Source organism: Bombus vosnesenskii, unplaced genomic scaffold (genome assembly GCF_011952255.1).
Source record: "Bombus vosnesenskii isolate JDL3184/JDL3185 unplaced genomic scaffold, Bvos_JDL3184-5_v1.1 scf7180000013266, whole genome shotgun sequence".
In the NCBI taxonomy this organism is placed as follows: domain Eukaryota; kingdom Metazoa; phylum Arthropoda; class Insecta; order Hymenoptera; family Apidae; genus Bombus; species Bombus vosnesenskii.
The window spans coordinates 2,715,518-2,742,875 of NW_022882926.1; the positions used below are offsets into that span (position 1 = coordinate 2,715,518).

Consider the following 27,358-nt stretch of genomic DNA (forward strand, 5'->3'; position numbering starts at 1 on the left):
CCCGCCACGATGAGAAATCGTGCAGGTGGGTGCAGATCGATGACGTGAATGGTCCCCAGCGTCGAGAGATAGTTGGTTGGTAGAAGTAAAGTGTGAATGTGTTCATGTCGAAGAGAGGCGGATAGAGATGAGGAGGGATGGCGGAGAAAACAAGAATACGATTAGAATGTACATACTGCCCCGTTTACTGGGTTTTTTGCTCTTCTACCGTGTGCTCTTGATATCGTTTGTACCGCTTCCTTCGCTCTACTTCGCGGATTCTCCCATGAAACTCGTGAAAATCCGCTTTTCGATCGTCACATCTTGTCACGTGTGATGTGAACGAAGCGTACAAATGTTTAATCAAATAATCTTCTTGAAAATGACGAGAAAAATATAGCGAGAGCACACCGTAGGTCTACTCACTAATGGTGCTAAACTAATGCTATGCTATTATTCGAGGAACTATCGATATATTACAAAGAAACTGACTACATTAAGATGCCAGATAGAAAGAAGAGACAGAGAAGATAGTCTAGAAATCGCGCGAGAATAATATGAATGCGAAATAGAAAAACGTCTTCACGCGACCACTCTCGAACTTATCGAATTTCCCGAACAAAGTAGCAATACACCGCACGCAACGTTTAAAATGTGAAATTGGAAGAAACGACTAGTGTGACGATGTGTTACCTGTGGCGGACAGCTGACTAGTGCTGTTACTCTTCTTCCCGAGACCTGACTGATACTGCACCGCGCTTCCGCCACCGCTGCTACTTCCGCTTCCGCTTTTACTGCCGGGCGAACTCTTGCGACCCCTCCTCGAGGAGTCCTCCACGTTCAAACCGATCGCCGTATCGCTCAAACTACCGTCTAATAAACAAACGTCGCGTGAACACGGAAATAATAAAAAAAGAAAAAATCTAGAAGAGTAGGATTAGGAAATTAACGCAGATACACCGATGGTTGAACGATGATTATCGCAGCATCGTTAGACTATCCAATAAAAAAAATTACTTCCATTCAAAATACATTCGATTAGACTTCAAATAAAGAGAAACCCTCGTTATGTAGAAAAATATTTTACACTATAATTTGGGCATATCTGTATTAATCACTTCCTAAATTTCTAAACTACAATTTTCCTAATGAAAATTCCTAAAAACAATCTTCCTACAAAAAAAATAATGCCTCTAAATCTAATTCCAAAGAGAGATCGCAGAAACTTACCAACTTTCTCGTCCTGTGGCGCGTCGGTATTACTAAGACTCCTGGTGAACTGTCCCCTTTTATGGTCGTCGTGCTCGTTATCGCCTGGCTGGGTCCTGGACGGCTTCTCGTACGAGCCCGACTGACTGTACTCGCTGCTTTCGGGCATGGAGGAGGAGCGGCGATCCCGCGCGTCGTCACGTTGTTGGTTGACGGCGGCGGAGGCATCGTCGGCGGCGGTTTTTTTCCGCGAACGCCGTCGAGTCGACGACGTTGGGGACGACAACGAGGTGACGGCGGTATCAGTGAAGTTGTCGCGCCGCGACAGTTTCGTGTTTCGTGAGGTTTCGTGGTGATCGACGGCCCGTGGGTGGTAGTTTTTAGTAGTGTCGGAGGTAGCGGTTTGGGAATCAAAGAGACTTGAATTAGCGTTACCGGGGTGGGGTGCTCGGTTACGAGGCCTACGCGGATCGCACGGGCCAAATCCGCAGTTCTCGCTGCACTGGCTCTCGCTCTCCATCGAGTACTCGTAGTACTCGAGGGTGTCGCTGATCGCTACGTTCCTCTTACTACCCTGCTGCTGTTGTTGACTCGGATGCTGCTGGGCTTGCTGATGACGTTGTTGCTGCTGCCTCTTCTCGAGTAGCTCGAGATCCCTAGGCTCCGGACAGCTGCTATTTCGTCTACGGTACCTATGTCTCGATTCTACCGAAGGTCTCCTCTCTTCGCTCTTTCGCGAGAACGAGCCAGACCTACCTAATTCGTACGACATCGCTAATTCTCGACACTCCGGACAACTAGTTTTTCGCCTACCGCGATACTGCGACGACGACCGCAGCGATCCCGACCTAGCCAGTTCGTATGGTTCCCGATAATCGCGAGTCTGAACGTTTTCGTAGTCGTATCTTGAGTCTACGTAACCATCGCGAACCTGTTCCCCGTCGTAGTAGCCCGATCTAATACCATCGCTAACCACCGTGCCCGTTACGTTCTTCTGACGGAAACAGTCCGCGCACACGACCGTCTCCATCGAACCGAAATCCTCGTCCGAATCCAGAATAAAGTTCGTACTTCTTTCTTCGTCTTTTCTTCGTGGAGGATCGTAGTATCGGAGCTCTCTAGCTTCGGGGCAGCTGCTGTTCCTTTTGCGACGATACAGACGTCTGGCTCTTTCCGCTCTGTCCGACGAGCTCAGTTCCTCGTCGGAACGTAATATCGGCGTAGATTCTGCTCGTTGCAGCATCATTCGCTTGCTATCGGATAAACTCGGTATGGTTAGCGTGCCCCTCGTGCTGGATATCGTATCTCGATACGGTAAGTTCTCGTAGACACCCGTACTAACTTCTCTGCTTCCCCTTCTACTTCTCCTCTTTCTCCTTCGTGGCAGCGTATTATCTTGATAAGCGTCGGCTCCAACACACTCTGGGCCGCTGTGCGCTTGATAATCGTACTCCTCCGCGGAACGATAGTCACGATAATCACCGATATAGTCAGCATCAACGTACTGCGACGATCTTTTCTTACGTCTACTACTTCGACTGCTGTCTTTTCTTCTATAGTAATCGTCCTCGTACATTTCTGCGTCGGTTCTCGGAATATTTTCATCCTCGTAATCGTACAACCGGTGACCGTACTCGTCGACGTTCCCTCTGTCGATAAACCCTTCGTCGTATTCGATATCCCAGTTGTAACCATCGTATCCGTTCTCCAGATACGATTCGCTGCTTTTCCTTCTTCTTCGAGAACGACCGCTAGTTCTCTGATTGTCGTAGTGTTCTAAATCCGAGGCAGCGTGCATCGAAGAACAAGTAATGTCCCTGTCCGGGCCGTATTTCTCCGCGGACGACAGCGCCTCGTCGATGCTGCAGTAAATGTGCTCGTTAGCCGGGTCGCAGATATCGCTGTCGAGATTCTTCGTTCGTTTCTTGGATATGTCTAGACCGAACGCGGAATCGTGCTCCTGGAACGTCGAGTCTCTGTATTTCCTTTTGGTGGGATCTTCACGGCCAAGGACGTTCCGCAGACCTATTTGATCGTCGCTGCTGAAGGAATTTTCCTCCGACAGATCGTACGAGTGGTAACCTTTACCGGCAAGGTCCATATCTATATTCTGTTTGTCGAAGCGCGGCATATAAATCTCCGTCTCGCCGCAACTAAATTCAGAATCGTATCCATAGAATGGTTTGTGATCCTGTTTCAGCATGTAGTCGTAATTCTTCTCTCGATTGAGCAGAATCTTAGGCATCTTGTCGTCGCTGTTCGAGTCGAAGTACGATTTACTCTGATCACCCAGAGCCGGTATCTTGTCGCCGTAACCGGCATCGTTAATAGCCATGTTCTTCTTCAATTTACGACGGGCGGTTCTCAGGCTGTCGTCGCTGAATATGTTGCTTGATATAGTGTCGTACTCGAAACTCTTGGCTCTACGCGAGAGCACGCCCGTGCCTAGTCCGAAACCGTAACGATCAGCGTAGGTATCGTGCAGCACGTCGTAGTCGAAGCTCCTAGCCTTCGAGAATAAAAACGATCTACGCGGCCGTAAGCTAACGTCTAGGTTCCTAATGCCGTGATCGTCCGTTAAGTCGTGCACGCCTCTCGAGAACAAGTGGTGCCTAGATTTCGCGGTTCTGCCAGTACGATCTTGCCAGCTACGCGACCGTCTACGCATACCGGAGTCCACTTGATAGGGCGACGAGTATCTGTCGCGAAACTTCTCGATGAGGCGATCGTTGAAGTCGACCTGAAGGCAATCTTCCACGTATATCTCCGGTATACGATTCTTAGAGCTACCGGTTAGCTCCTCTGGCTTGAGCAAGTACCCCTCGGAGACGCTGTACTCGCTGGTCTCCGGGCTGTAATATCTCAGCATGTTCTCGTCGACGGTCTGCGACCTCGTGAACGGCGTACGCATCTTTCTGTACAACGAGCGCACCACTGCGGACTTGCTCCGTACGAGGGGATGCGGGGTGGGATTGTGCTTGCTGGGGTTGTTGCTCCTGGGCTTGGTGGGATTGTTGTTCGGACAGTGACATTCGCTGCAGGGTACCCTAAGTCTGTGCCTGCGCCTATTGCGCCTAGGGGGCAGGGGCATAGGGGATATGACACCGGGTATTAAAACGTTTTTAACTGTCGGTCTGCAAACAATGTTTTTCATATAGAGTTTTAGCGCTTCTGCGGTTACATTAACGATTTCTTTTTTGAGCCCATTCTTCATTTTTTTTTAATCAAAGAAAAAAAAGACTCTACTCGCACGTTCGCGATCGATCGAACGCGTTTCTCTTCTTCCTTCTTTTTCTTAAAATATCTGCTATCTTTTTGGTTCCGTTTTCGCCGGGGTTTTTTCCCAAAATGGTTTTATTTTTCTTTTCTTTTTTTATACACAACATAGCTTTTGTTGCAATGCGATAGGTACCGAAAGAGAGAATTTGAGCCGAGAATTTTGTTGCATTTGTCACTCGCCGAACAAATATATATAAATGCAGGTTGTCTGTAGGACGTGCGACGATTGATTAGTCTCTTCGTGATTATACACACAACATACATACATATATGTAATTGTGACGTGTTTCAACGTAGGTAGACCTAGCCGTTCGACCAACGCCACGCACTAATCCCTGCTTTATTAGAATGGGACAATATTAAATGGACATTGACACAGTGCATAGGAGGTGCAGTCTAGCCAACTAAAGTAGTAGAATTCCTCGAAGAGAGCGCGGCAGGATTTTTGGGAAACCTATCAAGCAGGCGGGGGGAAATGAGATAGTGCAACTACGGGGTGTCGTTTCATTCGGCAATGTCCATTTAATTCAGGGATTATCGTCGATGAGAAGGTAAGCCATCAAATGTTCCATTCTGTGCGCGGTGTACATGGTCTATCGACGAGCATAACGATAATTTACTTGGAGGAGAAAACGGGATTACGCTATTCTGAATGAATGGACTATGAGATGAGATTAGTAGGAAGGAAAAAGGGAGAAAGAAATACGAGAGCCGAAGGGGGAAAAACGAGAAAAGAGGGGAAAAATAGAGGGAAAGGAACGCGATTTACCCGAATGTCACGTAAAAATGGTACAGTGGATGGCTGTCTCCTCTAAAGGGATACTTTCTTCTCTATGGAACTTGTCTTGCTTTGTACACTGACTTTGAAATGCAAGGTCATCGACTCGAAAATTAAAATACAATAGACATTGAGCTATACTCACATTAGTCCTCTAGAGCCACGTGGTCGTTCCGATTGCGTACTGAAGGCACTGCTCGTCACGGAGGCTATACTCTCCATATCGGAGTCACCAAGATCACCAAGTACGTCTTTGTCAGGACTTAAATTTCCCCTTCGCGGTCTGTGCATTCGATAAGGGTGACTGTGCGGCAAAGATAACGGATCCTGATCTATCGAGAGCAGATCCGAATCCGACAGTCCGCTATAGTGTTTTTCCCAACCTGAAAAATCAACGTTATTCCCATTGGAAATACACGTACTTCGCCAGCTGTAAATTCTAAAATATATATCCAACAACCTACGACTCCTATACCGATCCTCTTCACAGATAAATTCTAATATAATCGAAAATAAAAATAGTTGCTATCAAACTGTTTCAAAACTACGGTCAATTTTACACGTCAAACGTCCACCCTCTAATAACATCCTATTACAAAGTTCATCCTGGCGTATTCACGCTAGCCAAAAATTACCGAAACAAGGTCAATTAGGAACGCGGATTTTCACGAGGTTTCATTACTGTTCTCGTATCACGAGGTATTCGAAAACTTTGAAATTAATAACCCGGCGAACAAAATGGGAAAAGTGAGCTCACCTCCCGTACCCGTACTCCTGTACGTGGTATGCACCTGCCTATTGCGGTGTCTCATAAATCTCGCCCGTTCCTCGGGATCCTGAACAGCCCTTTCCTTCAGAGCCGTCGGAATCAGAGGCAATTGTCTCTTCTTCGGACTTCCGGTGGGAGTGGCTGTCGCTGACCTCGAGCTGAATCTGGAATGCGTAAAGCGAAACGTTCTCGTTTTCTGTTCTATCACGGTTTCGTTTGTGGCTCGCGTCGATAACTCATACAACATACCTGGGTGGAACGTAGCCGTGCGAGTAAAGCATGGATCTATGTTCCGGCGGAGACAGAGAGCGATGACCGGTGGGACTTTGAGACCTTCCGCGATACCGAAGGCTCGGCGAGTCCATAGGTGCTGCACTATGCGACCTGTGGCCCATCATTCCTCGATGAATATCGTCCTGGGGATTACAGATATTTAACTACGCCGTCCAGGTGTTCCGCAGGCGAAAACGAATCGATAATGCCGCACGCGAACCACGAAAGTGTCGGATAGAATAGGTGTATTTAAGTCCATACGTACTACGATCAGTTACAAATTAATAATAGTAGCAAATTAGTAAGTTACAGGTCGTGGATTGTGCATTTTTTCTTTTACGATTTTATAATTGAACGATTTACAGAAATACGAATGTGGCTCCAATATTTAAATCGTGTCTGTTAGAAGGGAAAAACGGTTCCGTATATTGAAAAGTTAATTATGAATTTACAGCAAGTTTTAAAAAGTCACTTGATTTTGTTTGATTCTCGTTGTTGTTAGTTGCCGATTACTTGTCACGTTCTTCGCTCGCGGCTTCCGCTTATTATCACAGTTGTAAGATTCAGTGCGATTTTTCAGAAACGATGAGTGGCGAAATCTACATCCGACAATCTACAACGAGTACGTAAACTACGCGTTCGTCGAACGATCGTTAAATTCACAGAAAAAGAACGTCGAGGTATTCGGTGAAAATCGGTGGAAATGACGCAGCGGGACTCACCTTGCGATAGGTCTGGTAACCAGAAATAGACGCTGGCTGATCCCGTATCATGATGGCGGCCCGTTTACGCCCCTGCGGCGACATGTCCCTTCGACTTCGATGCTCCCCGTCGATGCACAGCTCCCTTTCCGGCGGGGGACTAGAATAGTGGCTGCTCCGGCATGCGTTCATTTTTTCGCCAATTAGTGATCGTCTTGTCACGCTTAGATTACGTTAAATTATGGACGTAGGGGAAAGGCGAGTGCTGTGATCTCGCGCTAGATTACAGAGTGCATGCGGCCAGGCTGGTTCTCATTGGCGATGCTTTATCAAATATGCATTCTCTACGCTGCGCGTTGCACCGTGCCGTGGTCTTTCTGCCGACCCCTGACACACGCACGAAACGAACTCGATTAAGCGGCAGACCAAAACACAGAATGCAAGGTTACTCTACTACGTGGCAGAAATAATAAATGGACACAAAAAGATTGTTTTCCCGATATCTCGTAGATTAAAAGCAATCTCGTGATCCATAGTTAAAATTCGTCAGGAGCTCGTTCCTTTTAAATATTTGCACGTCCTACGATGGTCTGTTAGATATGCGGACTATACGGACAGTCGCTCTAATTATTCAGCCTTGAAACAATCAGCGTTGCGTCTTTCGTCGTCGCGTCTGGCTAATTGGAGAACTAAGAGTTACGAATTTACGAACAACAAGCGTTACTTCGGAGGCTCGCGTTTCTCGATAAGTTTCATTGTTTTATCCGTTCACCAATGTATCACCGGAAAGGATTATTATACTTCTGAGTTAATATTCATTACCTCATTTTGCGGACGGAGAACTGGTCACAAACCGGTTGATCTACAAAGTGCAAATACACAACGTCGCGATCCACGCGCGAAAGCTAATCTCTTACGAGTTATTTGCCAATAAAAGCCGGACACAGATTGGACGGTTTTCTCCGTGGTGTCCTCGACGAAATGGAAGGACAGATTCGGTTGCCAAGAAGCTACTTGGTAAAGAAAGGCTGGCCTGGCTGCTGTAAACAATGGTTCCGCGACTGATCAACGGAGCCAAATGCGTACAAAACCGTAGCCGGGAGATTGATCGCGCGCGAATCGCTTCGAGAACGGTGCCACTGACAGTCATCGTCCCGGTTCCTGGCAACGGGCACACCAATAAGCATCGCGAAACGTCCCCGGCGAACTGGACGTTGCCCAACAAATATCCACTGACGCGACGTAAAGCTTGCCGGAGAGAGGACAAATAAAAAGAACAGGGGAATGGAGCCACCCCGGCCGATGCATCGCGTTGCACTAAGCGTTACTAAAAGCCATGTCCTTTCGCGCAATCTAAGTCTCGTAAAACGTGGGACAGATGCAAGAAGCGATGACACGATGACGCCTACGTGTGCCTACATGATCGGTGACCTGCTGAATCTCTGCGCGCAACTACTTGTTCTTGCGCTTTTCTTTCTTCTTAACTTTCATTTTTCATTCGTATATAGTCTAATCGTTTCGTGTGCTGTTCGACGAAAAACGAACCATACACACGGTTTCTCGTCGAGCGTATCTACAGCACGCCGACGTGTTAAATGCCGACGTGCTAAACTCTTTCATTCCTCTCGTCTATCGAATAAAGTTCATTCGATCGGTGCACATGCGACTGAGAGAACGATCCGCGTGCAAACACAGGAACATCAAGTGGGTGGATGGAAGCAGCCTCCGGCGACTATTACCGAAAGTCGACCTGCGTCTGGTCTCTTGCATAGAAGCTCGACACGCGAAAGACCTCGAATATGTTTGGAAGATCAGTTATAGTCGTTTTAACGAGCGTATCCCCACGTGAATTTCCGCTAGGTTGATAGAGCTCGAATATTATTTCGGTACAACGTTGGACGTAACGAGAGACGTTTCAAGACAAAGAAATAAAGGCAGCTTATCACGGGAAAGACGAATTAGTACGATCGAGCGATTTCTCAGACGGACCCTCATGTTGCCATTGATGCACACGGACACGTTCGAGTGACTTTACATCGTGAGTGCGTCCAGAGTGAACGGTTACCGGGAGGATTTCTAGATCTCCGTCGTTTCTCGTCGATAATGACGCGAAACTACGGCGTCGTTAGTCGCCTCTTTCGAGGAAACGTGGAAATATACGTCTGACAAACGCCGCGATCTCTTTGACGTAGCACTCATCGTGCTACGTTGCTTTTGTTATTTCTTTACGTTGGTTTTCATCGATCTAGCTCGACAGCTAGAGTCGAGAGATCGCGTCAGTTTGCGTTCGTTGGTTTCTACATATGCGAATATCTTATATTCGATCACGTTCGTTAATAATTGATCTACACTCGGAACGCTATTTAACTTAGCGGTGAGGATGCAAGAACGTGTGTGACTGCGTGATTCGTGAGAGAGAGGAGGAAATATAAGTTTGAATGGCCGTACCGCTTATAATTTGACGGCATATTATGAAACCTAAAAAATAAACAACAGAACAGATAAATAACAAAGAAAATCAATAGACGGGATGGCTAGCGCCAACGCGAGAAATTACGGCTCGTTAGAATGTTTTGTTTCTCGTTAGAAGAATCATCGTTAACGCGATACTGGATACTATAGACGTTCCTCGATTATCGATTGAACAAGAAAAAAAAAAGATAAAGAATATCTACACCGTGCCCTCGAAAACGGGCTGAAAGAACGTAGCGGTGAAAGAAAAGAGAGTAATCTGACTGTACGACACGTCGCGGCCGCCGACTCGACCAACGATGGATTTATTAATGTAACCAGTGAAACCCCTTCGGATAATCCTATTAGGTGATATTGAAGGTTATTAAATATCTGCACACCGTACGATCGGCTCCCTCGGATGTCGCCGGATGTATCAATTATTCGCCGCGCGCGTGTCTTTCTGCGGGCTCGCCTCGACCGTATCTCGCCGTATCATCGCCACTCAATGGGGATGAAACGGATAGGGAGAAGAAGAGGGGAGAAAAAATTGGTCAGCGACTCGCAGATTGAGGCCAGCGTGGATTAACGAAGCATGCACGCCGTTCCGATTCGTTTCTACAGATTCCTCGACGTAGCGACCTCAAGGTGGCCGCGGAAGCGACGTGCATGCTCGATGAAAAATTGAACAAACCGGCCGCGAAATTTTCGACGAGGAAGATCCGGCAACTTTTCCTTCGTGGGCTTTCGACGCTGTGTCGTGCAATTTTCAACGAGTCCCCGGCAAACTTACGGATATTATTATCCGAGCACCCTCGAATCGAAGAGGGTCGGACCAGATAAGGCGATTGATTACAAACGAAAACGAACGAGCGTGCAGGCGGAGTTTCCTGCCGGCATGGCAATCGCATTACTCCTCTACGAGAACCAGAGAACGCTCTCGAGGGAACGTGGCTCGAGAATTCCAAGCATCATCCGTGGAATAAATTTACAAAGGTTCGACCAATTAGAACCGGGAATGGTAACCGAGAGACACAAACGGACGAGGGACAAAGCGGCAGCGAGTTGCGAGGCACACAGATTCCTTCCTTCTTCGATATTTCCTCCTTGCAACGGCACGGACGAGTGGTAACCTCGTGGTTCTTCGATCTTCAACGGTTCTTTGAGCGGTCTTCGAATTAGGGCCACGAGTAATTCAAACAACGCTATACGATAATTAGCGCACACTCGATGTTGCTTTTACTTCCGCGTCACATGCATTCGTTACTTCGTCACCGTTACACACATCGAAACACTGAATTTCCTCGTAGAAGAAACAAACACTCGGATAAAAGGGTAGATGGTCCAAGCTTTGCGGGTGTAAATCAGCAAATTCGAAGCTAGTCACGGATCCTGGCGAGTTTAAAAGGAAGTCGATTAACTCGTCAGAGGCCCTGACCTATACCCTCGCGAGTCACTGGATTCGAAAGATACCGGTGGCCACGAAATTCAGAGGAAATTTAACGAATTGCGGGCCGTGCCCTCTGTGCAAACGACAAAAAACTTTATTAAGCGTCTGGTTCAAAGTGGATTTGTTTAGGCACGCCGTTTACCACCGTCCGTAGCCGTGGGCTTCGTTTCGTATCCTCTTTGTTTTACCCTTTTTTCTCCTAGTTTGCCCACCCTTCCGTTTTTCACCCCCTGTCGGTTTCAACTCCGCCACTTTGTCGATAGTCCGTATTTCTTTCTTTTTTTCTCGTTTCCTCGGAGAAAAATAAAGAACCGAGATATTCGAGAGAAAGCACTTTGCACTCACAAATAACGATCGGACGTCATCGTTGGAATATTAATATGGATACGAGGCTCAGGGGCTGGCTTCCGCAGCCAGCGGTGGTTGCAGGCCAACTGGCATGTCAATTGGCTTGTTGCCCAGTTTTATAACTTGGCTCACGGCCTCTCTCCTCTCTCTTTCTCTAATTCTCTTTCTCGTTCCCACAACCCTCCCCCTCCCACCTACACCTTTATTCACACACCTCTCACCCCCGCCGCATTGTCTCTGTCTCTGTCTCCCTTTCGTCGTTGTGGTCGTCGCCTTTACGTCACGGCGACGCCGCCTTCCGCAAGCACAACAGATAAAAATGCTCCTCTTTCAATCATCCGGAGATTCACCTGGTGAGATCGGCCTCCGCCGACTTGAAGCATCTAAGTCGCGTAAACACCCTGCTCCTCTCAAGACTCCGTTATTCACACCCTCTAACACGAGTATAGTTCATGCACAAGTTTTCCAAAAGTCGAACTAAGGATAAATTACAGAATTTGATTGGAATAACGAAGAATCGATATATCAATAATCGATGAAATATTTATCAGTGTGTAAACACGATATCGTCCGAAATAACAGGAATTGCGCACGATCGATCCTGGACCATCCCTTACGCACGCCTGACCCGTGTGTCTCCTCAATGAACCGGAAGAGGTGCAACCATGCAAGAAAGAGCAACGATGCATGGAAGGAACGTTCGAATTGCGGCTAATCTCGAGTAGCGGCGTCGGCTCGTCTTATTGACGATTAAGACCAAGTCGCACGCTACCGAGGGAATAACCATTATGCCGACAGTTACGGTGTCGGTTACGGGACCTGTAAACGAGATCTTAAGCCGGGAATAGGAACAGATTAGTAACGCGATTTCTGTTGGCCAAGGACATCGGCACGCTACTTCCGTTAAGTATCATTAATTCCTGATGAACTGCACTGGTTCAGCCACGTGGGACCTTGCACGACACAGCCCTCTCTCTCTCTCTCTCTCTCTCCGCTTCTCGACAAATTCTTCGTCGTCCGTTCAAGATGGTCCGTGGATCGATTAACGGGAACCGACGCGCATTAATCTCGTGGTCTCCTCTTCAGCTCGCGGCCAACGCGAGGCACACTATCGAACACGAGTTTGAAACCACCCCATGGATCGTTCACGTTTTCGTCGTCATTTCTTGCGTAGCTCGAACCATCTATATATTTTTATTTCCTTTTCTTTCTTTAACGAAAGAAAGAAAATAACGTTGATATAGAAGTTAACATCTCGCTGTAAAAATAATCGGCTCATTTTTAGAATGTTTCTTCTCAAATAAATACACTGGACTGACGAACCGAGGGTGCTACAAAAAAAAAAAAAAAAAAGAGAAAACGATTACCAAAGCGCACTATGTGTCTACATGCAAATAAAAGAACAATATCTACGCGTAAATGCAACTAAACGCGTACTGTCTTTAGGGAAAACAAAAAGAAAGGAAAACGAGAAGGAGGCGGTCTCAAACTTCTTGCTCATAGCGTTAATTCTATCTGCATCTTACTATCGACGGTGTTTACGTAGATCCGCGTATACTCCCACGATGGATCGACGATGGATAGACGACGTTGACAATTATTTCTCGTTACAAAACGTTTTCAACTTTCGACTCGGGTCCCTGTTCTCGGTTATCCCGGCCGGTGTGCGGTCGTGGAAGAAGGTTTTTGCGCCGCGTCGGCCGTGAAAATAGCACGGGCTCTTCTCTCTCCCCCGGTTTTATATTATATTGTATATCGTTTCGGGGCGGTTTGGTGGAAGAGTTCTCGGGACGCGACGTAGAGAGATTTTCGAAGGATGCTCTTACCTGGAGGAACTGCCGATACTGCTTATACTGGCACCGTCAGCTGTTCTCCTTTGCTCCCTGGAGACGTCACAGTCCGTGATATCGCATTCGGAAGTGTCAGAGTCGCTCAGCCGCGACGTCGTCGACGGTGGACTGAGATGGCAGTCCACCGGAGTTATCACCATGTCATCGGGCTCCTGATAGTATCTGTGCAACGCGAAATTTAGATCTCACGCTACGCTCTTCTCGCTAGCGCTAGGTGAAAAAGAATCAGCCGAACGGATTCGCTGAACGACGCGACGTCATTCGGAAAATACTTGCTCTTTTCGCTGCATCGTATTATTCAACGTCTTTTCATTCGTTTTTTTTCTTTTTTCTTTTTCTTTAGCATCTTTCCGTGGATTCTACGGGAATTAAACGTTGCCCGTATATACACCGCGATCGTACGTGATATAGAAAAGGGTTAACGCACGTGACCGTCGACGGATTCCTTCTCCCTCAGCCTAAATACTCGGGAAAAATAGCTGCACGCCTACAGAGGCCTAGCCCTTCTCACAAGCTTTCTAGAAGACTCGGTTTACTTTTTGTTTGCATTCAGCGACTAAGAAGCGCAAAGAGTATTCGTCAGTCACCAATCTCTAAGATATCTCTCCTAGTCTCTCATTGCAACAAGCGAACGAATGCGTTGTAGCGATTGCGTCTCATCTCAGAGGCATGAAGAAGTGAAACATCCTAAGGTCTACCGAGCTGATTCACATACCCAATATGTCGGTGTTCCCCGTGGCCGGTCAGCGGATGCCACTCGGGCTCCTCGTCGAGATGAGCTGTCGCCAGTTCCAGTATCGCTTCGCCGAGAAAATCGTTCGTGTCGTACTTCCCGTAGTCCCACACGGTTACTTCCAACGCCCTTTTCCTCAGCTCTGGCCTCCTGATTCCGTCGTAGATGAACGTCTGGTTCCACTTTGGATCGTTCGTGTTCGCCAACGTCTTCGTTCGTCTCTTCGACTTTTCGCTGCATCGGAACACGAATTAGATAGAAGGGTGAATGATAGAACACGTTCTTGATACGGTCGTAGAATCGACGCGCAAATGGGGCGATACCAGACGATCGATGTCGAGCATTAACAAGACAACGCCACTTCGAGGGAGGGAAACGAAACAGTGGTTGGGGAACCCTGGTGTAGCAGCGAGATCGTTTGGCAGCCCGGCCAAGTTCAACGGCTATCTTTTGGCTCGCGAACGCTTCTTTAGGAAATGATTTATCTCGAAAGCAGGACAGTTTCGACTTCGACATGATCGCACTGTTGTCCCCGACGTGCATAAACGCCCTCGCGAAATCTTTGCCCGGCGCCATCGAGCATCGTGCGCTCGATTCTTTTTGCATTCTACTCTACGAAAAGGATGGAAGTTTCTGCCGGTGATTTGAAACGCACGCTCGTGGCCCATAAAAATCTATACACCGTCCGTTTATCGACATTCAACGAGAAAAACGAAACACGTTCTCCGTCGAGAATCTCTCGGAGAAAACGAAGAAACTCGTTCCAGCGTCGGAACATAACGTTTTTTCTTATAAAATATCGCTCGTTCGTAACGTAGGATAGGAGGAATAGAATTATTTAAGAAGAAACAAGTCGCTGCAAGACAAAATACAGCATACGTAGAGACGTACTTAGTTTCTGGGCCAATCGAGCTCACTCACCTCTTGTCCGGAAGCAGGAAGATCTTGGCGTAGGGATTTCTGGGTTGGCCGTTGCTCCTGGGCGTGAGCCCAGCCGCACAGATCAACGTGACGATCAACCGTAGCGCCACGGAATCGAAGCTCAGCTTCACCTGAAGATTACCTCCGACGTTTGCATTGCCGGAAGTGTGTCGGAGGTGCCTGGCGCGTCCTTGAGCGTGAAGATCCGGCGAGCCCGGCGAGGTCACTAAAACCGAAGGTTTCTCGCGCCTCGCGTCGTATAACTCTGCAAGTGATTGTTCAGTGCCGACTAGACTTTAGATCTTCTTCGTACACCTGGTAGAACTTCGAACGGTGGAATTTGGGCTACGTGGTGTGTTTAAAGGGGTCTATTTATGTAATATACGATATATATATACATATATAAAACAGTGTAGGTATATATCGTATGTGATACGAGCATTTGCGAATGGCTAGAAAAAAGGGAAAAAAGAGGGAAGATGGCATCGTGTGCAGCTAGTTGGATGCTTCGTATCGCGGTGTACGAAAGGTGTACGCAAAATTCGCGAACGAACTCGTAAAACGTTGGGGCGAACGGGGACGTGGGTTCGACGATCTTTTACTAGGACACCGAATCTTGGAATACAGGCGGAGGTAGCCGGGGAATATTGAGTGACGTTCGAGTTTCGGGCAAATGCAAGAAATTCGAGGAACTTACGGCGAGATGTTCGATAAATTGTTATACTATGGAAAACGTTTTGCGACCACGAATTTGGATTATTCTTGGTTAGGGGAAACGGGTAGATTATACTGGGTTACAGAGATTCGACGGTAGTTCGTGCGTGCATACATCGTCTGGTGATCGCATCCTGTGAATTGGGAAATTTAATTCCGTGGAAATTCACAGATTACTCCGGGAGGTTACGTTTAGAATGGTTGCAACCGCGTTAACCATCGAATCACTGTAAGATTCGCCGAAAACCCGTAACTTCCCTTCCATCAGCAGGGTGTAATGCAATTTGCGGGCAGATACATCCATTCCTCGGGAGATATCACAATTCACGTGCAGGATACTCTCTCGAGCTGCCGATAGCGAAAATAACGCATCCTTGTGTAGATGCATCGAACGCAGCCGGCGGATTAGCGGTAGATGCAGTAAAATGGTTCGCGGATGCGTTTATACGCAGCCCCGCGATGCAGCATGGAAAGTGCATACACGTCGGCAGTGTTGCGTTCTCTTCCGTACGTTCTCTTCCTGAAGACGTCTAGCTATCGTCGGTTTATAAAATAACACTGCTTCACAATAACAATTATTCAAACAATCGTTTTTACATTACACAGACAAAGAATGATTAAAACGCATTAATTTAATAATCGTGTTATTCATCTCGGAAACACGATGATTGATATCGTCACACAAGCGAAACGCTAATAAACGCCTGCGTTTCTTTCTTCATTTCTATAAACCTTTTGCATCGTAAATCGCGAATCGTAAAACGGTGCAGCTTTACGAAGAGTCTATAAAATGGGTAAATCGTAGAATGGCGCATTTATACAGAAGGATTTAAATGTATGGTCCTTCGTGGTCAACGAGGGGTAGAGATACAAAAAAAAAAGAAAAGAAAGACACAAAAGATTCACTTGTTTCAAGTTGTTGCTCCCATAAAACTATGTATCGTAAAAACGGCGGTGTTAGCAAGGGGTGCATTGGCACTACTCTCTACGTTCTACGATAACATCGATGGTATACAGAAAGCGATATAACAGTCGTAATGGTTCTCGTTAAGCATCGATCTCGATACCGGTGCACTCGATAATCGTTGCTTTTTTTGTTCTACTTTACAGTGAGAATGGTAAAACCCTTTCGTTTCACCATTTCCCAGTGAATCTTCCTAAGATTATCGAATCAAGAAAGAAAGAAACAGAAAGATTCAAAGGGAGTGAAATACAGAACCACAAACACGGATGAGGGGGAAGACACCGATTATTTGGGATCGAGAAATTTAAGAAATTTTGAGGCCTACCCCATAGAATACATTTCTTAAGACCTGGAATACGAAAAATCATATAATCTGTGACAATATAGCGTCGTTTTTAATACGCTTAACTGTACTTATGTCTATGGTATGACTTAGGTAGGGACCCGATATTTTCTCGTATGCTCTCGTATCGATTGGTTTATCGACTTTTGCAAATTCTCTTAAAATTTCAACGATCTGGAGAAATACGGCAAATTGTATCTTGCTAAGTTAGCTCTAAAACTCTCTATACTACACAATATACTACTAAAAGTAGACTTGCTGAACGATTTACGTAACAAATCTACCACTTCTCCGACTTTATTAATATTCCAACATCGTAAAACTATACATCGTGTGCATCATTGATTCAATGGTAATGATCATCGTGGATAAATTGATATCTTTTATCGTTCAACAAGCACCTCGTACAATAACGGGAGACCGAGTACTCGTCGTGGAACGAGGTACAAGTTCTCTCTCTCAAACCACTACTCGTTCGCAAACTCCCATAACACATCCTAAGTGTGATCTATCGAGTAGCTGTCTGAGCTACTCCTTGATACACAGTCTACCTTCTCTACCTTGTCGTCTAAACGCGCGTTATGCTCCGGGGGCGTTTTAAATGCTATCATCATTTTTTTTCTGCTTTTTAAAAACATCTGTCAGCGACCGTGTGTGTATACAGTATACTCTACGAGACATGTATATGTATTCGGGCCAGATAAGAAGGGAGGCAAAGAAGAAAAGAGAACGGCCTGAGAACAGATCCTGAGAGCGTGTGTCCAACGAGGTAGGAGGAAAGAAAAGAAACACAGTCGAAGAAGAAATAGACGAAGAAGAAGAAGAAGAAGAAGGAAGGGAACGAATGAAGCTTGAAGCACATAGTCACCTTTGTGATGCGGTTGCTGTGGCCCGGATATCGTCTCCGGGTGCTTTTGTCTCCATTGGATCTGCGCGGCGATCTTCCTTGACGGCATCGGCGCTGTAGGTGTCAGCCCCGCAGGCATCGTCACCGGACCCGTCGTCGACGATAGATTCCGCGAAACTACCAGCTCCACTTGAGGCTCCTGTCTCGACTCGGCGATGATGTCGTAAACTTCACGGAAGCTTTTGCCCTGGAGGGACCTGCCGTTCCACTTGATCACCTCGTCACCTGAAATCGTTGAATGTCCGGTCTGTTCTCCTATTGGATCGCCTCCGGGACCGGGGGGGAGGGGGGATGGACAACAGGGGATTTATTTACTTCGGACAGTGAGCCCCTCGCTGGAAATGTTACCAAGGTTTCCCAATGGATCGGGATATGCAAGGGGATGGTATTTGGAGCTTTTGTGGAGGAAAAGTCCTGACACGGTGATTCTAGCTTCAGGTGATGAAACTGAGTTTGTGGCGGGTTGGATCGAACCGACGAAGGCTCTTTCGGTTTGAGGAGACGTTAAAGCACTTCGCGTTTACGTAACTTCTTTAATCGTCGATAAATTCCGCCTGAACTAGAGATAGTTCGCATATTATGGATAAGGATGGTCACTTCTCGCTATATTTGCACTACCAGTAATTTAGAGTTTGCGAAGTAAATGATTATGATATAATGAACGTATAACTGAAAAATTAAATCGTTCTCTATAAGCTTTTGGTTCGAATTGTCGCTCAAAATAACATATTAAATAACAGTGCCAAAGCTCTTTTCAGAAAATGCATATAGAATCGCTTTGTCCTTCTCTGAAATACTCTACGAATCACAGAGTCGATGAAACAGTTGGTCGAAGCTAGGAAGGAGGAAAGCTTTTGGAGGCACAAGATTCTAGGGCACCGAGGTTAAATTTATCGTTCTTACCGGGTCTCAGTTGACCTTCTATGTCAGCCGTGCTACCCTTCTTGACCTTCTCGATGACGGCGCCCATAGAGCCATCCTCCAACAATTTGCCACCGACCACTTTCAGCCCCAGTATGCTACTACTGCTTGCGGAGCCGCTTCCGGGCTGCTTTCGCAACACCATGTGGCCAATGATCTTCTGACCGTCTCTGCTCACTTGCCAGGATAACGGATGCTACGAAGCGCGGAGAACGGTTTTTCTTTGGTTTTTTCTTTGCTTTTCATTGTCAGACTTCTGTCGCGGATTCGCGTGAAATGAGAAAAGGGTGGGTGGAAGGAACGCGTGTCTTCTCGCGCCGAAGATCTTGGAAACCAAATGCGATGCGAAACGGAATCTCCGGAGGATTCGTGTCTGGTAATATCGTGCATTGGTTTCCAAATTCCTGGCGTGACTCGACTGATCGCTATGAAAGTAATTCGTGAAACGGACTGTGACGTTGATGGATTCAAGCTGACCTTCCTGGAAGAATATCCTGCGCCTGCCGGATTGTATAGCGTTAATCAAGCCACCAAAGGAACTCGGTATCGATCGCGTCATCAGTCGCAGGATATTTCTGTCGCAGGGCATTCTGATGAAAGAGAAGCTGAAGAGAATGATGGTAGCCCTCGTGGGCGATGCGATGCGCGCGACACAGAGGATACTCGAATATTGTTATCGATTCAATTGTAATATGCATGGGTGTGTTACACAAATTCCGTAAATGTTTAACGATCGAAATATTTCATTCGAGTATTCTCCAGATTTACAAAAACGTGTTCGTATGTGAAGTGAATCTACATGTTTAAGAGCGAATGGTAAAACGATCAAGCTCGACAAAAGGAGAAAGCACGCTATCGTACATCTAATGATCGTACATCTATACAGTATGAATAGTTACTATGTTCATGCTTTGCGACATGCTTTATCAACAGGCATACGAGCAGAAAAGCGACAATCAGTCCCTTCGAACGTCCGATGTTCGAGGTACTCAAGGTTCCAGGCATGCGACAGCGACGTGATTGCATTTCGTAAAAGAAAAAAAAAACACCGTTGAAGTTGAGGTTTCTCTGTCGAAGAGCGACTCGACTCATCTGGTGGATCTACTTTAGGGAGAGGGGTCGCCTCCTTTCGGTTTCCAGTTGATCGTGTCGATCGTGAGTGAGTCGTGGCACTTTGATTTCGCAGACAAATATCGTAAAGTATCATTCGTACAGGAGACGATTGGTTCTATATTAAATCCTAATTTCAATCTTATCTCTCAGCTTTCATTTATTACGATACTTTGCTTAACCCCGATATAATTGGCTGCCTGAACCGTGTCACGTTTATCTTTTATTCCTCCTTGTTATTTCTTTCATCTTTTTTTCTCTTTGTTTGCCCTAATTAAAGGATCTAAGGAACTTTGGATTATGCACTCGACACGGGCTTTTCTTTCCACTTTTCATTTCACGGCACAGAGTCGGATGGAATAGTTGTAATTAAATATTTCATTAACGGAGTTAAACGCGCGTTCGAAAGTTCCGTTAAGAACTCTTGTTAAACCCGAAAGAGGTCGCTTAAAATATGTTCGTTCTCCCATTATGAAATGTGAGTTTCAATCCAGGATTTTTTCCCTTCCATTTTGCTTTTCTCTGCCTCTATTTAAAATACGCGCAACTTAGAAACTAACACCGAGAACTAGTTTTCGTTTCATCGCTGGTACTGCACGGGCGCAGCCAATTACATCCGTGTTTCGTTTCCGGGACGCCGAGAAGTCGCGGATTTATCAAAAGACACCGCGAAACTGATCGACGAGACTTAACGAGGTCGTCGAGACTCGCCACTGCTTCGGATATCCTTTGGCCGTGCTCCAATTCGATTAATTATGAAACAGGTACGCCTCTCTCAACAACCAGCCATCCTTTCGGCCATTTTAATTGGACGTTTTGGAACGGTACCGACTCGTGAAATCCCCTATTCCTCCACGAATTGACAGCCGTCACGTTCCTAGCAGATCTCAACTTCCCAGACTATTATTTCCAAGAAAATCATACGAAAGGTTATGACCAGGATTACGAAGATATATCGATATTTATAAAACAAAGTAGCATGAACGTACGTAACTTTGATTCAATGTAGCCGGGATATCGACAGAATGGCAAACGATTATCTCGCGAAACTCTCACAAATATTGTTTCATCAACATTATCCGCTCGAATGGAGTTCGTTCAATAACAGAATCCACGCGTGTCAACTACGGAATACACAATTTAATTTCGTACGATGGTTATTTTCGATCATGATGCAATTTCTAGACATTCTGATCATCGTATACGTTTATCAACTAATCGACGGTTTCTTATCATAAACGATTTTTAAAGAAGAATCGTCGACTTGAATGGACAATGGTCCAATCCTGGAAGAAGGTCGATCTTGATTCGACGGAAGAAATACACGAGATTAATCGCCGATGGATAAATTGCTCGATTGCCGTTCGTTTATTCGGACCGAATTTAATCTTGCTTATTTGCTTCGCATAATTGGAGCACGGCCTTTCCATCCCCTACAGTTTCCTGTCTTCTTCTATTTATCGAACGATGATCCGTAAACTGGTGATTATATCGACTTGCCTGAAGATGCACGCGATTCGAAACTGGCCGCGAGGATAATCGTTCGTTCCCGTTCGAGACAAAGATCTCTTACGAGATCAAGACGCAGGGTAATTGTAGAAACTAAAGGAGAACGATCGAGTGATATTTTCGCCGTCGAAAAAGGGGCCTCGGGAACTCGGTCACGCCGGCACCGTGACACAGCCGCAATTCCCTCGTTCTCGTTGCGGCACCGAGAATTTTTCAAGAATTACCTCGACCTCTTGGCGAGCACTGAATTGTCGTTTTTATTGCGGCTCGTACAGGGTGTTCCGGACGGGCTTTAAGAAGCTATAATTTCCCTCATTTCACCGGGGAGAAACTTTGAAACATATCCCCCTCTCCCCGCAATTGCTACACGTGTGCTAAAAATCGATACAAGATTTCCTGCTTTATTTCATTGGGAGGAAAATTCTCTGTCGTAAAGTCGTCTCGTGAAATACTTTCCGTCTATAAATCCAATGTACGTTGCCGTAAGTATTAAGACACCTGCCGTAAGTATTTGTTTAACAGAAATTCAATGCTTTCAACTGCCTTTATTTTCTAGTCGCTTTATTGTACATTTATATTATATATCATAATTTAATTACTTTATTATATCCATATCTGTATTATGATTTAACTCTACCCTTCTCCTGACGCTTGTTTCGCTTTTGTATATCGCTGAATAATCTCCTCTTCGTATTTTGAAATAGTTTATTCGCATTGAAAAGTAGTATATTTAAATATGTCGGGCAAATGTTTAATAAAAAAACCCAGCAAGGTTAAGATACTAAATAAAGTAAAATTTATTAGAGTTTCCTAGTACCCAAATACTTACGGTCGATTAGTCTTTCTCTCTCGAAGTGCCGTTTAAACTGAAAGCATTGGAGACGTCTCGTCTATCGTTTTACCCACCGGGGAGAGATTCGAATCTCACGATCGTCCTTAATTCACATGTTCGCGGAAGCTTTCTATCCGGGAACGAACGATTAATCGGGCAAACCGATGCAAACCGTCGCGGTGTTCTATGGCTTATAAGCGGTCGGTTCCATTCGAACGAATTCGAACGAGAGACATCCGAGACGGAGTGTGGGAAAGATTCGAAAGAATGGCCGCGCACGGATCGAAATTCGAAGCCGATTTACGGGATCGTGTAATAACAATAACGGATAATCGAACCGTGGTTGCCCATCGGCCGTCCCGACGCCGGCAAATTGACAAATACGCCCAGCAAGGAGGCTATCGGAAAACCAGCGTTTGAATACTGCAAGCCATCCGTCCGGAACGACGATGACGAACGATGATGTCGGCCCTGTTTGCTCGACTTTTCACGCAATGATTCTAGCCTTTTTATTACTTTGATATTTTTTAAACAGCGCTTATCTTCGGTTAATCTTGAAATGGTAGAGTAGAACTTGCTTCATTTTACGATTGATTGAGAGTTTAATAAGAGGACGATAAATCTTAATGGTTTAGACGATTTTATATCGTGTTATATTCTACGCTGCTGGTCGTTATTATCAGTATTAGGGTACGTGCTGATACTTGAGATTAGGATTATCAAAACAGACGGAATTTTTGTCTTTGCAATTATCGAATACGAGCGTTTTTGACAGTATCAGCGTTTGCTTTTATCGATATAGAAACATGATTACGTGTATTTATTTACTCTGGTTATATTGAGTTAATTCTGATTAACTGTATCAACATAGCGATATCATTCACATCGTGAGTGTCTTATAATATGGAATACCAGATGAACTAAAATTTAGGATTTTCGAATAAATGCAGACTATTCAAATACGTACAGCCAGCAGTATATCATTAGAAATTTATCGTTTCAATTTCGTTCTACCAAATGAAGATGAAAAACTGAAGAAAGGAGCGATTATATCCGCAATCTAAGCTCTTCTTAAACATTCTTCGCTTTAAAGTTGTAAGGGGCCAGCGGCGAAGAGAATAATCTTTTCTCGCGAAAAACAAGCTGACAAAGAAACGAGTTTTCAATTAACAGCGACGTTCCGTTTTCGAAAATTCGTCAAACGAAACGGCTCGACGGTGATCCCGTGGAAACTTGATTAAACGTGGTCGCGCTCTCTCGCCTCTGAACCCCTGCTCGTTTAATAACGCGAAGCGATATATCGTAGCGGGATGTATCGTGTGGTGAATGAACAGTGGCGATGTGAGGGTTTGGATGAGAGTCGGGTGTATCGCGAGACGACGCTTCACATGAGTCGTCGGAACGGCGCTGTGAAACTAGCGAAGAACGCGAAACGATCGATAACTAGGACAGAAACGTCTCTCTAGAATATCCGGAGGATGGAGATCGAGATGTGTTTTGATAAACGATTAGAAAGGCAATCGATAAATGAGCTGAGAAGTCGATAAATGACGAGAGAACGTGGGATCCGGTTTGCTGGCGTTCCGTTGAGTCGCGTCGTTTGATCCAAGAGAAGAACATATATATATATATATATATGTATATAATACGTGGCTAGTTTAAGAAAAATGAAACGATGAAAGAGAGAGAAAGAGAGAGAATGGGGGTACGCGAAGAAAGCATCCTATATTCTATGTCGCTATATCACGGCAGGGGAGGTTTTTTGGGCGAGGCCCGAGAGCTTGTTAGTGGTGAGATCAATCCAAGACTCATGCGATCAGGTGCGATCAACTATGTTTGCCAGGAACGTTGCATTCCCGACGTGTTTCGTCAAATACTCTCACTCTGTGACACGTGTCGCTGATTGCTAGAAAGACGCTCGACAAAAGGAGGTTCGAAGGACTTTGCACGCGATAGTAGCAACCAGTATTCAGTTAATGAACTCGATTTATATATATATATATATATAAATCGAGTTCATATATACATATTATATATATATATATAAATATGTATTATGTATACTATATAGAAACTGGTGCGTCGGAAAGTAATGTCGTAACGAAAAGGACGCGAATCCAAGCACGAAAGCCTTCAAGCTCGAAGTTTGGGGGTGAATCGAGCAAAAGAGGTTTCTTCGTCATACAAAGTATCACGTTAATGTAGTATGAAATGACAAAGAAAGAAAGAAAGAAAGTGGAAAAAAACATATAGAGATTGAAAAAAAAAAGAAAATTGTATATGTTTGAAGTAAGATGCATCAAGGCGCGAGTGGAGACGGGATCTTTCCCTCCCTGAAACTTCGGCTCGCCCGGCATTTGACTTACGTCGAATTAATTAACCCCTTCGTTACGCATTCGATTCTATGTGTGGTCGAGTTGACTTTCCATCTTGCGAACGAGATCAACGAACAAAGCGTCTAAGGCAAATTACATCTACGGTGCTATCGTACGCTACTAAATAACTATCCAAAAAAAAAAAAAAGAAAAAAGAAAAAGAAAAGAAGACGAAACGTAAAGAGAATCATATCTGCCATCGAACATTCGACGGGCTCTAAAACGCGTGGCCGTGAACGAAAGGGTTAAGTTGAAACGTTACTAAAACTACTACACTAGTGGTACATGAACCAATCAAATATTATCAGGCACTAAACAGACCACGGAGATAATCATCGTTCTATGTATCTCTCTTCGCTAAAGCTAATGTGAGAAGCAAGGAACGAGGAAGAATTAAAAAAACCGTATTCCACTTTGGACGACAGAGATCCGCGACGGTTTTCTATGCGCCATTCATACAAGTTCGGCGCGATTCACGCGGCAGGAAAAAAAAGTAGAGCTTGTAAAATTTGTAAGCGTGTCAATTGTTTCTTCTTTTACTTTTCTTTTTTCTTTTTTTTTTCTCTCAACACGGTCGACACACGCGCGACAGAGACCCCTTTTACTCGATCATCCACCGGCTACTTTCGTTTTCCTAAGTGTATACTTCTAATCGAAAGCGACTGCCTGGCCATGTTTCGTACTCGAGAGAAACTCGAGAGTCAAGAGAAACCGATGGAACTCTAGCCTGTATATGTGTGTTGTTCGATCGACAAGCAAAAGTATATTGCCGAATGTGATCGATCGATGCGAAAGTCGAGTAACGGGCCCGTACCTTGGGCAGGTCGCCCCTGTTGCTGTCCTCACTGCTCGTGAACGTGCTAGAGGTGTCTATTCCGGAGTCTTTGGTCGCGCTGTCTTGGCTACCTTGCCGATCGGCCTCCCAAGACCAATCCTCCTGAGGGCCGCCGACATTGGTCCCACCGTGAAATCGCACTGTCTTTTTCCCCCTCCTCTCCGTGAACCTAATGGACACGCCACATACACAGGAGATACGAGAACGTGTGTGTCTGTAGTAACTGTGTGTTCGTCTGCGAGTGTTCTCTTTAACATGAATGTATATATACGGTGTTGTTTGTATAGTGTCTCGTTTACAGTTTCGCACTCTACCATGTGTCTAATGCTTTCGAACTCAGAGACAGAGCTCCTACGCTACGTAACGATCTTTGATCCCGAGTTTGCCAGAGACGGCGAATTCGCGTGACTCGAAATAATTATATTACTGAACAATCTAGGATCCATCGTTTGATCCAATAACACATGAGAATGAAAGAAAAGACACGTTAGAAATTTTGCATCCAGGTATCGCCAGAGACTGGCAATCCCGGGACGACCGACGCGAACAGCGCGAAAGAAACGAGCCAGAAACAAAAACAGAATCGAAATTATAGGATACTCGAGAGATAGAAAATTTCTATGGAGAAACGAACGCACGATCGCCAATTTTACACACGCACCTCCTACTGTCGGAGCGCCACTCGTCGCCACTCCTTCGGAAGCTCCGTCTCACGAGAGTGCTCTCCTCTTTTCGCGGCTCTCGCGGTGGATGATGACCGTTATATTCGATGGTCATCGCGGCCATGTTGTGGTGCCCGTTGTGAGGTCCGTTGTGCCTACGTCCACCGCTGGACATTGATATCGGACCTCCCGTATGGTGGTAGTACCCCTTCCCTACAGTAGATCCAAAACGTTTTCGTTTCCTCTGCTCTCTTTCTCTGCTATCCGATTAACCGTCACATCTTTAACTCTATTCTCTACCATATCATTTATCCCCATTTATCTCTCGTTTACTTCGAAATCCCTTTGTTTCCTTAACTTCCAACCCCTTACTTAATCCTTGGTAAGTTTGCCAGACTCACGAAAATTCTACGTCCTAACACGTCCTATTACAACACCGTCACGTCGTTCATAATCAGAGGCCTAGCGAAAGCTAACCGCATGTCCATATTTTCCACCTATACCTTCCCCTTCTCCACCTAATTTCCTTCCACTCCGGAAAGACGTGTGCATTTTAGTGTATCGCGTTCGTTAAGTATACCTGTCGAATCAAAACCAGCCAAAAGATAGGTGCAGGCTTACCCTTTCGGGGGAAAAGTGTGCGAGGAAAACGGTGCTCGGTCGGACCGGAAGTCATCCGGGAGCCGCACGGCCGCCAGAACGCCGCTGTACACGCTTCGGTGTGTGCAAAGGTGTGTGTTGTATGTGTGTGTACGTATGTGTGCGTGCATGATAGCGATGCCGTTTCTCGAAAAAGCGACCACAATGTTTCCTGCCTGGGGACTTACGTATATTTAGGTGAGACATCGAAAAACAGAATTCCGCACGCTTCAGGCGAATCGTAGACGATGTCTGATTGATTCCCTTGAGAAACAGTCGTTCGATGAACGTATGATTCGATCGTGAAAGGCTGAATCGTCGGAGGGAAACGCTAGCGTGCGAGAATTCACGGACACGGAGTGGAACGTTTTGGAATAATATAGGGGCACACGAGATAAAATCTTCGACGTAGTTGCACAGTATCGCATGTATGGGTAGAGAACGTGGGTCTTCGAGACGAACATCGAAGCAACAGAATGTGAGAATGTCGGGAGTATTCTTTGGTGGGCGATTTGTGTACGTGGCGTGAGTGAGGTGTAAACGATAAGATACTTGTATACCTGTGCACGATTCGTAGCCGTCCAAAGTAGAACAAATAAAATCTGTTACAGCTCTGCCGACCGATCGCATTTCCACGTCGAGACATTCGAGAATCCTCTTCTCGTTCACGCGAGTTTTAATCCGTCACGAACTATCGCAAAATTTCTCTGTTGATTCTTTTCGTTAAAGTCTGAAGTTGGAAAAAAGGAGGGCGAACGTTCCGTTTCGTTAGATTCGTGAAAAATCAATTTCGAGCAATCGCCGAT

General features: G+C 45.6%; 1 protein-coding gene across 20 annotated transcripts in view; it reads right to left on the minus strand.

Annotated features, from left to right (window-relative positions):
- The window catches only part of LOC117230323 (regulating synaptic membrane exocytosis protein 2), a 66,995-nt gene that overhangs the window by 12,668 nt on the left and 26,969 nt on the right, over window positions 1–27,358 (minus strand). For 11 of the 20 annotated variants that reach the window (XR_004492765.1, XR_004492766.1, XR_004492764.1 and 8 more), the window contains 15 exons: window positions 25,913–26,126; window positions 25,231–25,420; window positions 18,573–18,786; window positions 17,631–17,894; window positions 16,745–16,792; window positions 14,742–15,006; window positions 13,803–14,054; window positions 13,064–13,249; window positions 9,437–9,466; window positions 7,010–7,160; window positions 6,264–6,430; window positions 6,003–6,178; window positions 5,391–5,628; window positions 1,210–4,322; window positions 673–852 (listed from right to left, as the gene is read on the minus strand). Coding sequence is in view for 1 of the 20 variants with exons in the window: in XM_033487625.1 (XP_033343516.1) it covers window positions 673–852; window positions 1,210–4,322; window positions 5,391–5,628; window positions 6,003–6,178; window positions 6,264–6,430; window positions 7,010–7,160; window positions 9,437–9,466; window positions 13,064–13,249; window positions 13,803–14,054; window positions 14,742–15,006; window positions 16,745–16,792; window positions 17,631–17,894; window positions 18,573–18,786; window positions 25,231–25,420; window positions 25,913–26,126 (5,688 nt within the window). In the remaining 19 variants the exon portion in view is untranslated. Of the gene's footprint in view, window positions 1–672; window positions 853–1,209; window positions 4,323–5,390; window positions 5,629–6,002; window positions 6,179–6,263; window positions 6,431–7,009; window positions 7,161–9,436; window positions 9,467–13,063; window positions 13,250–13,802; window positions 14,055–14,741; window positions 15,007–16,744; window positions 16,793–17,630; window positions 17,895–18,572; window positions 18,787–25,230; window positions 25,421–25,912; window positions 26,127–26,416; window positions 26,423–27,358 lie in introns of those variants that run through there. The other 9 variants (XR_004492769.1, XR_004492753.1, XR_004492761.1 and 6 more) reach the window with 9 other exon arrangements.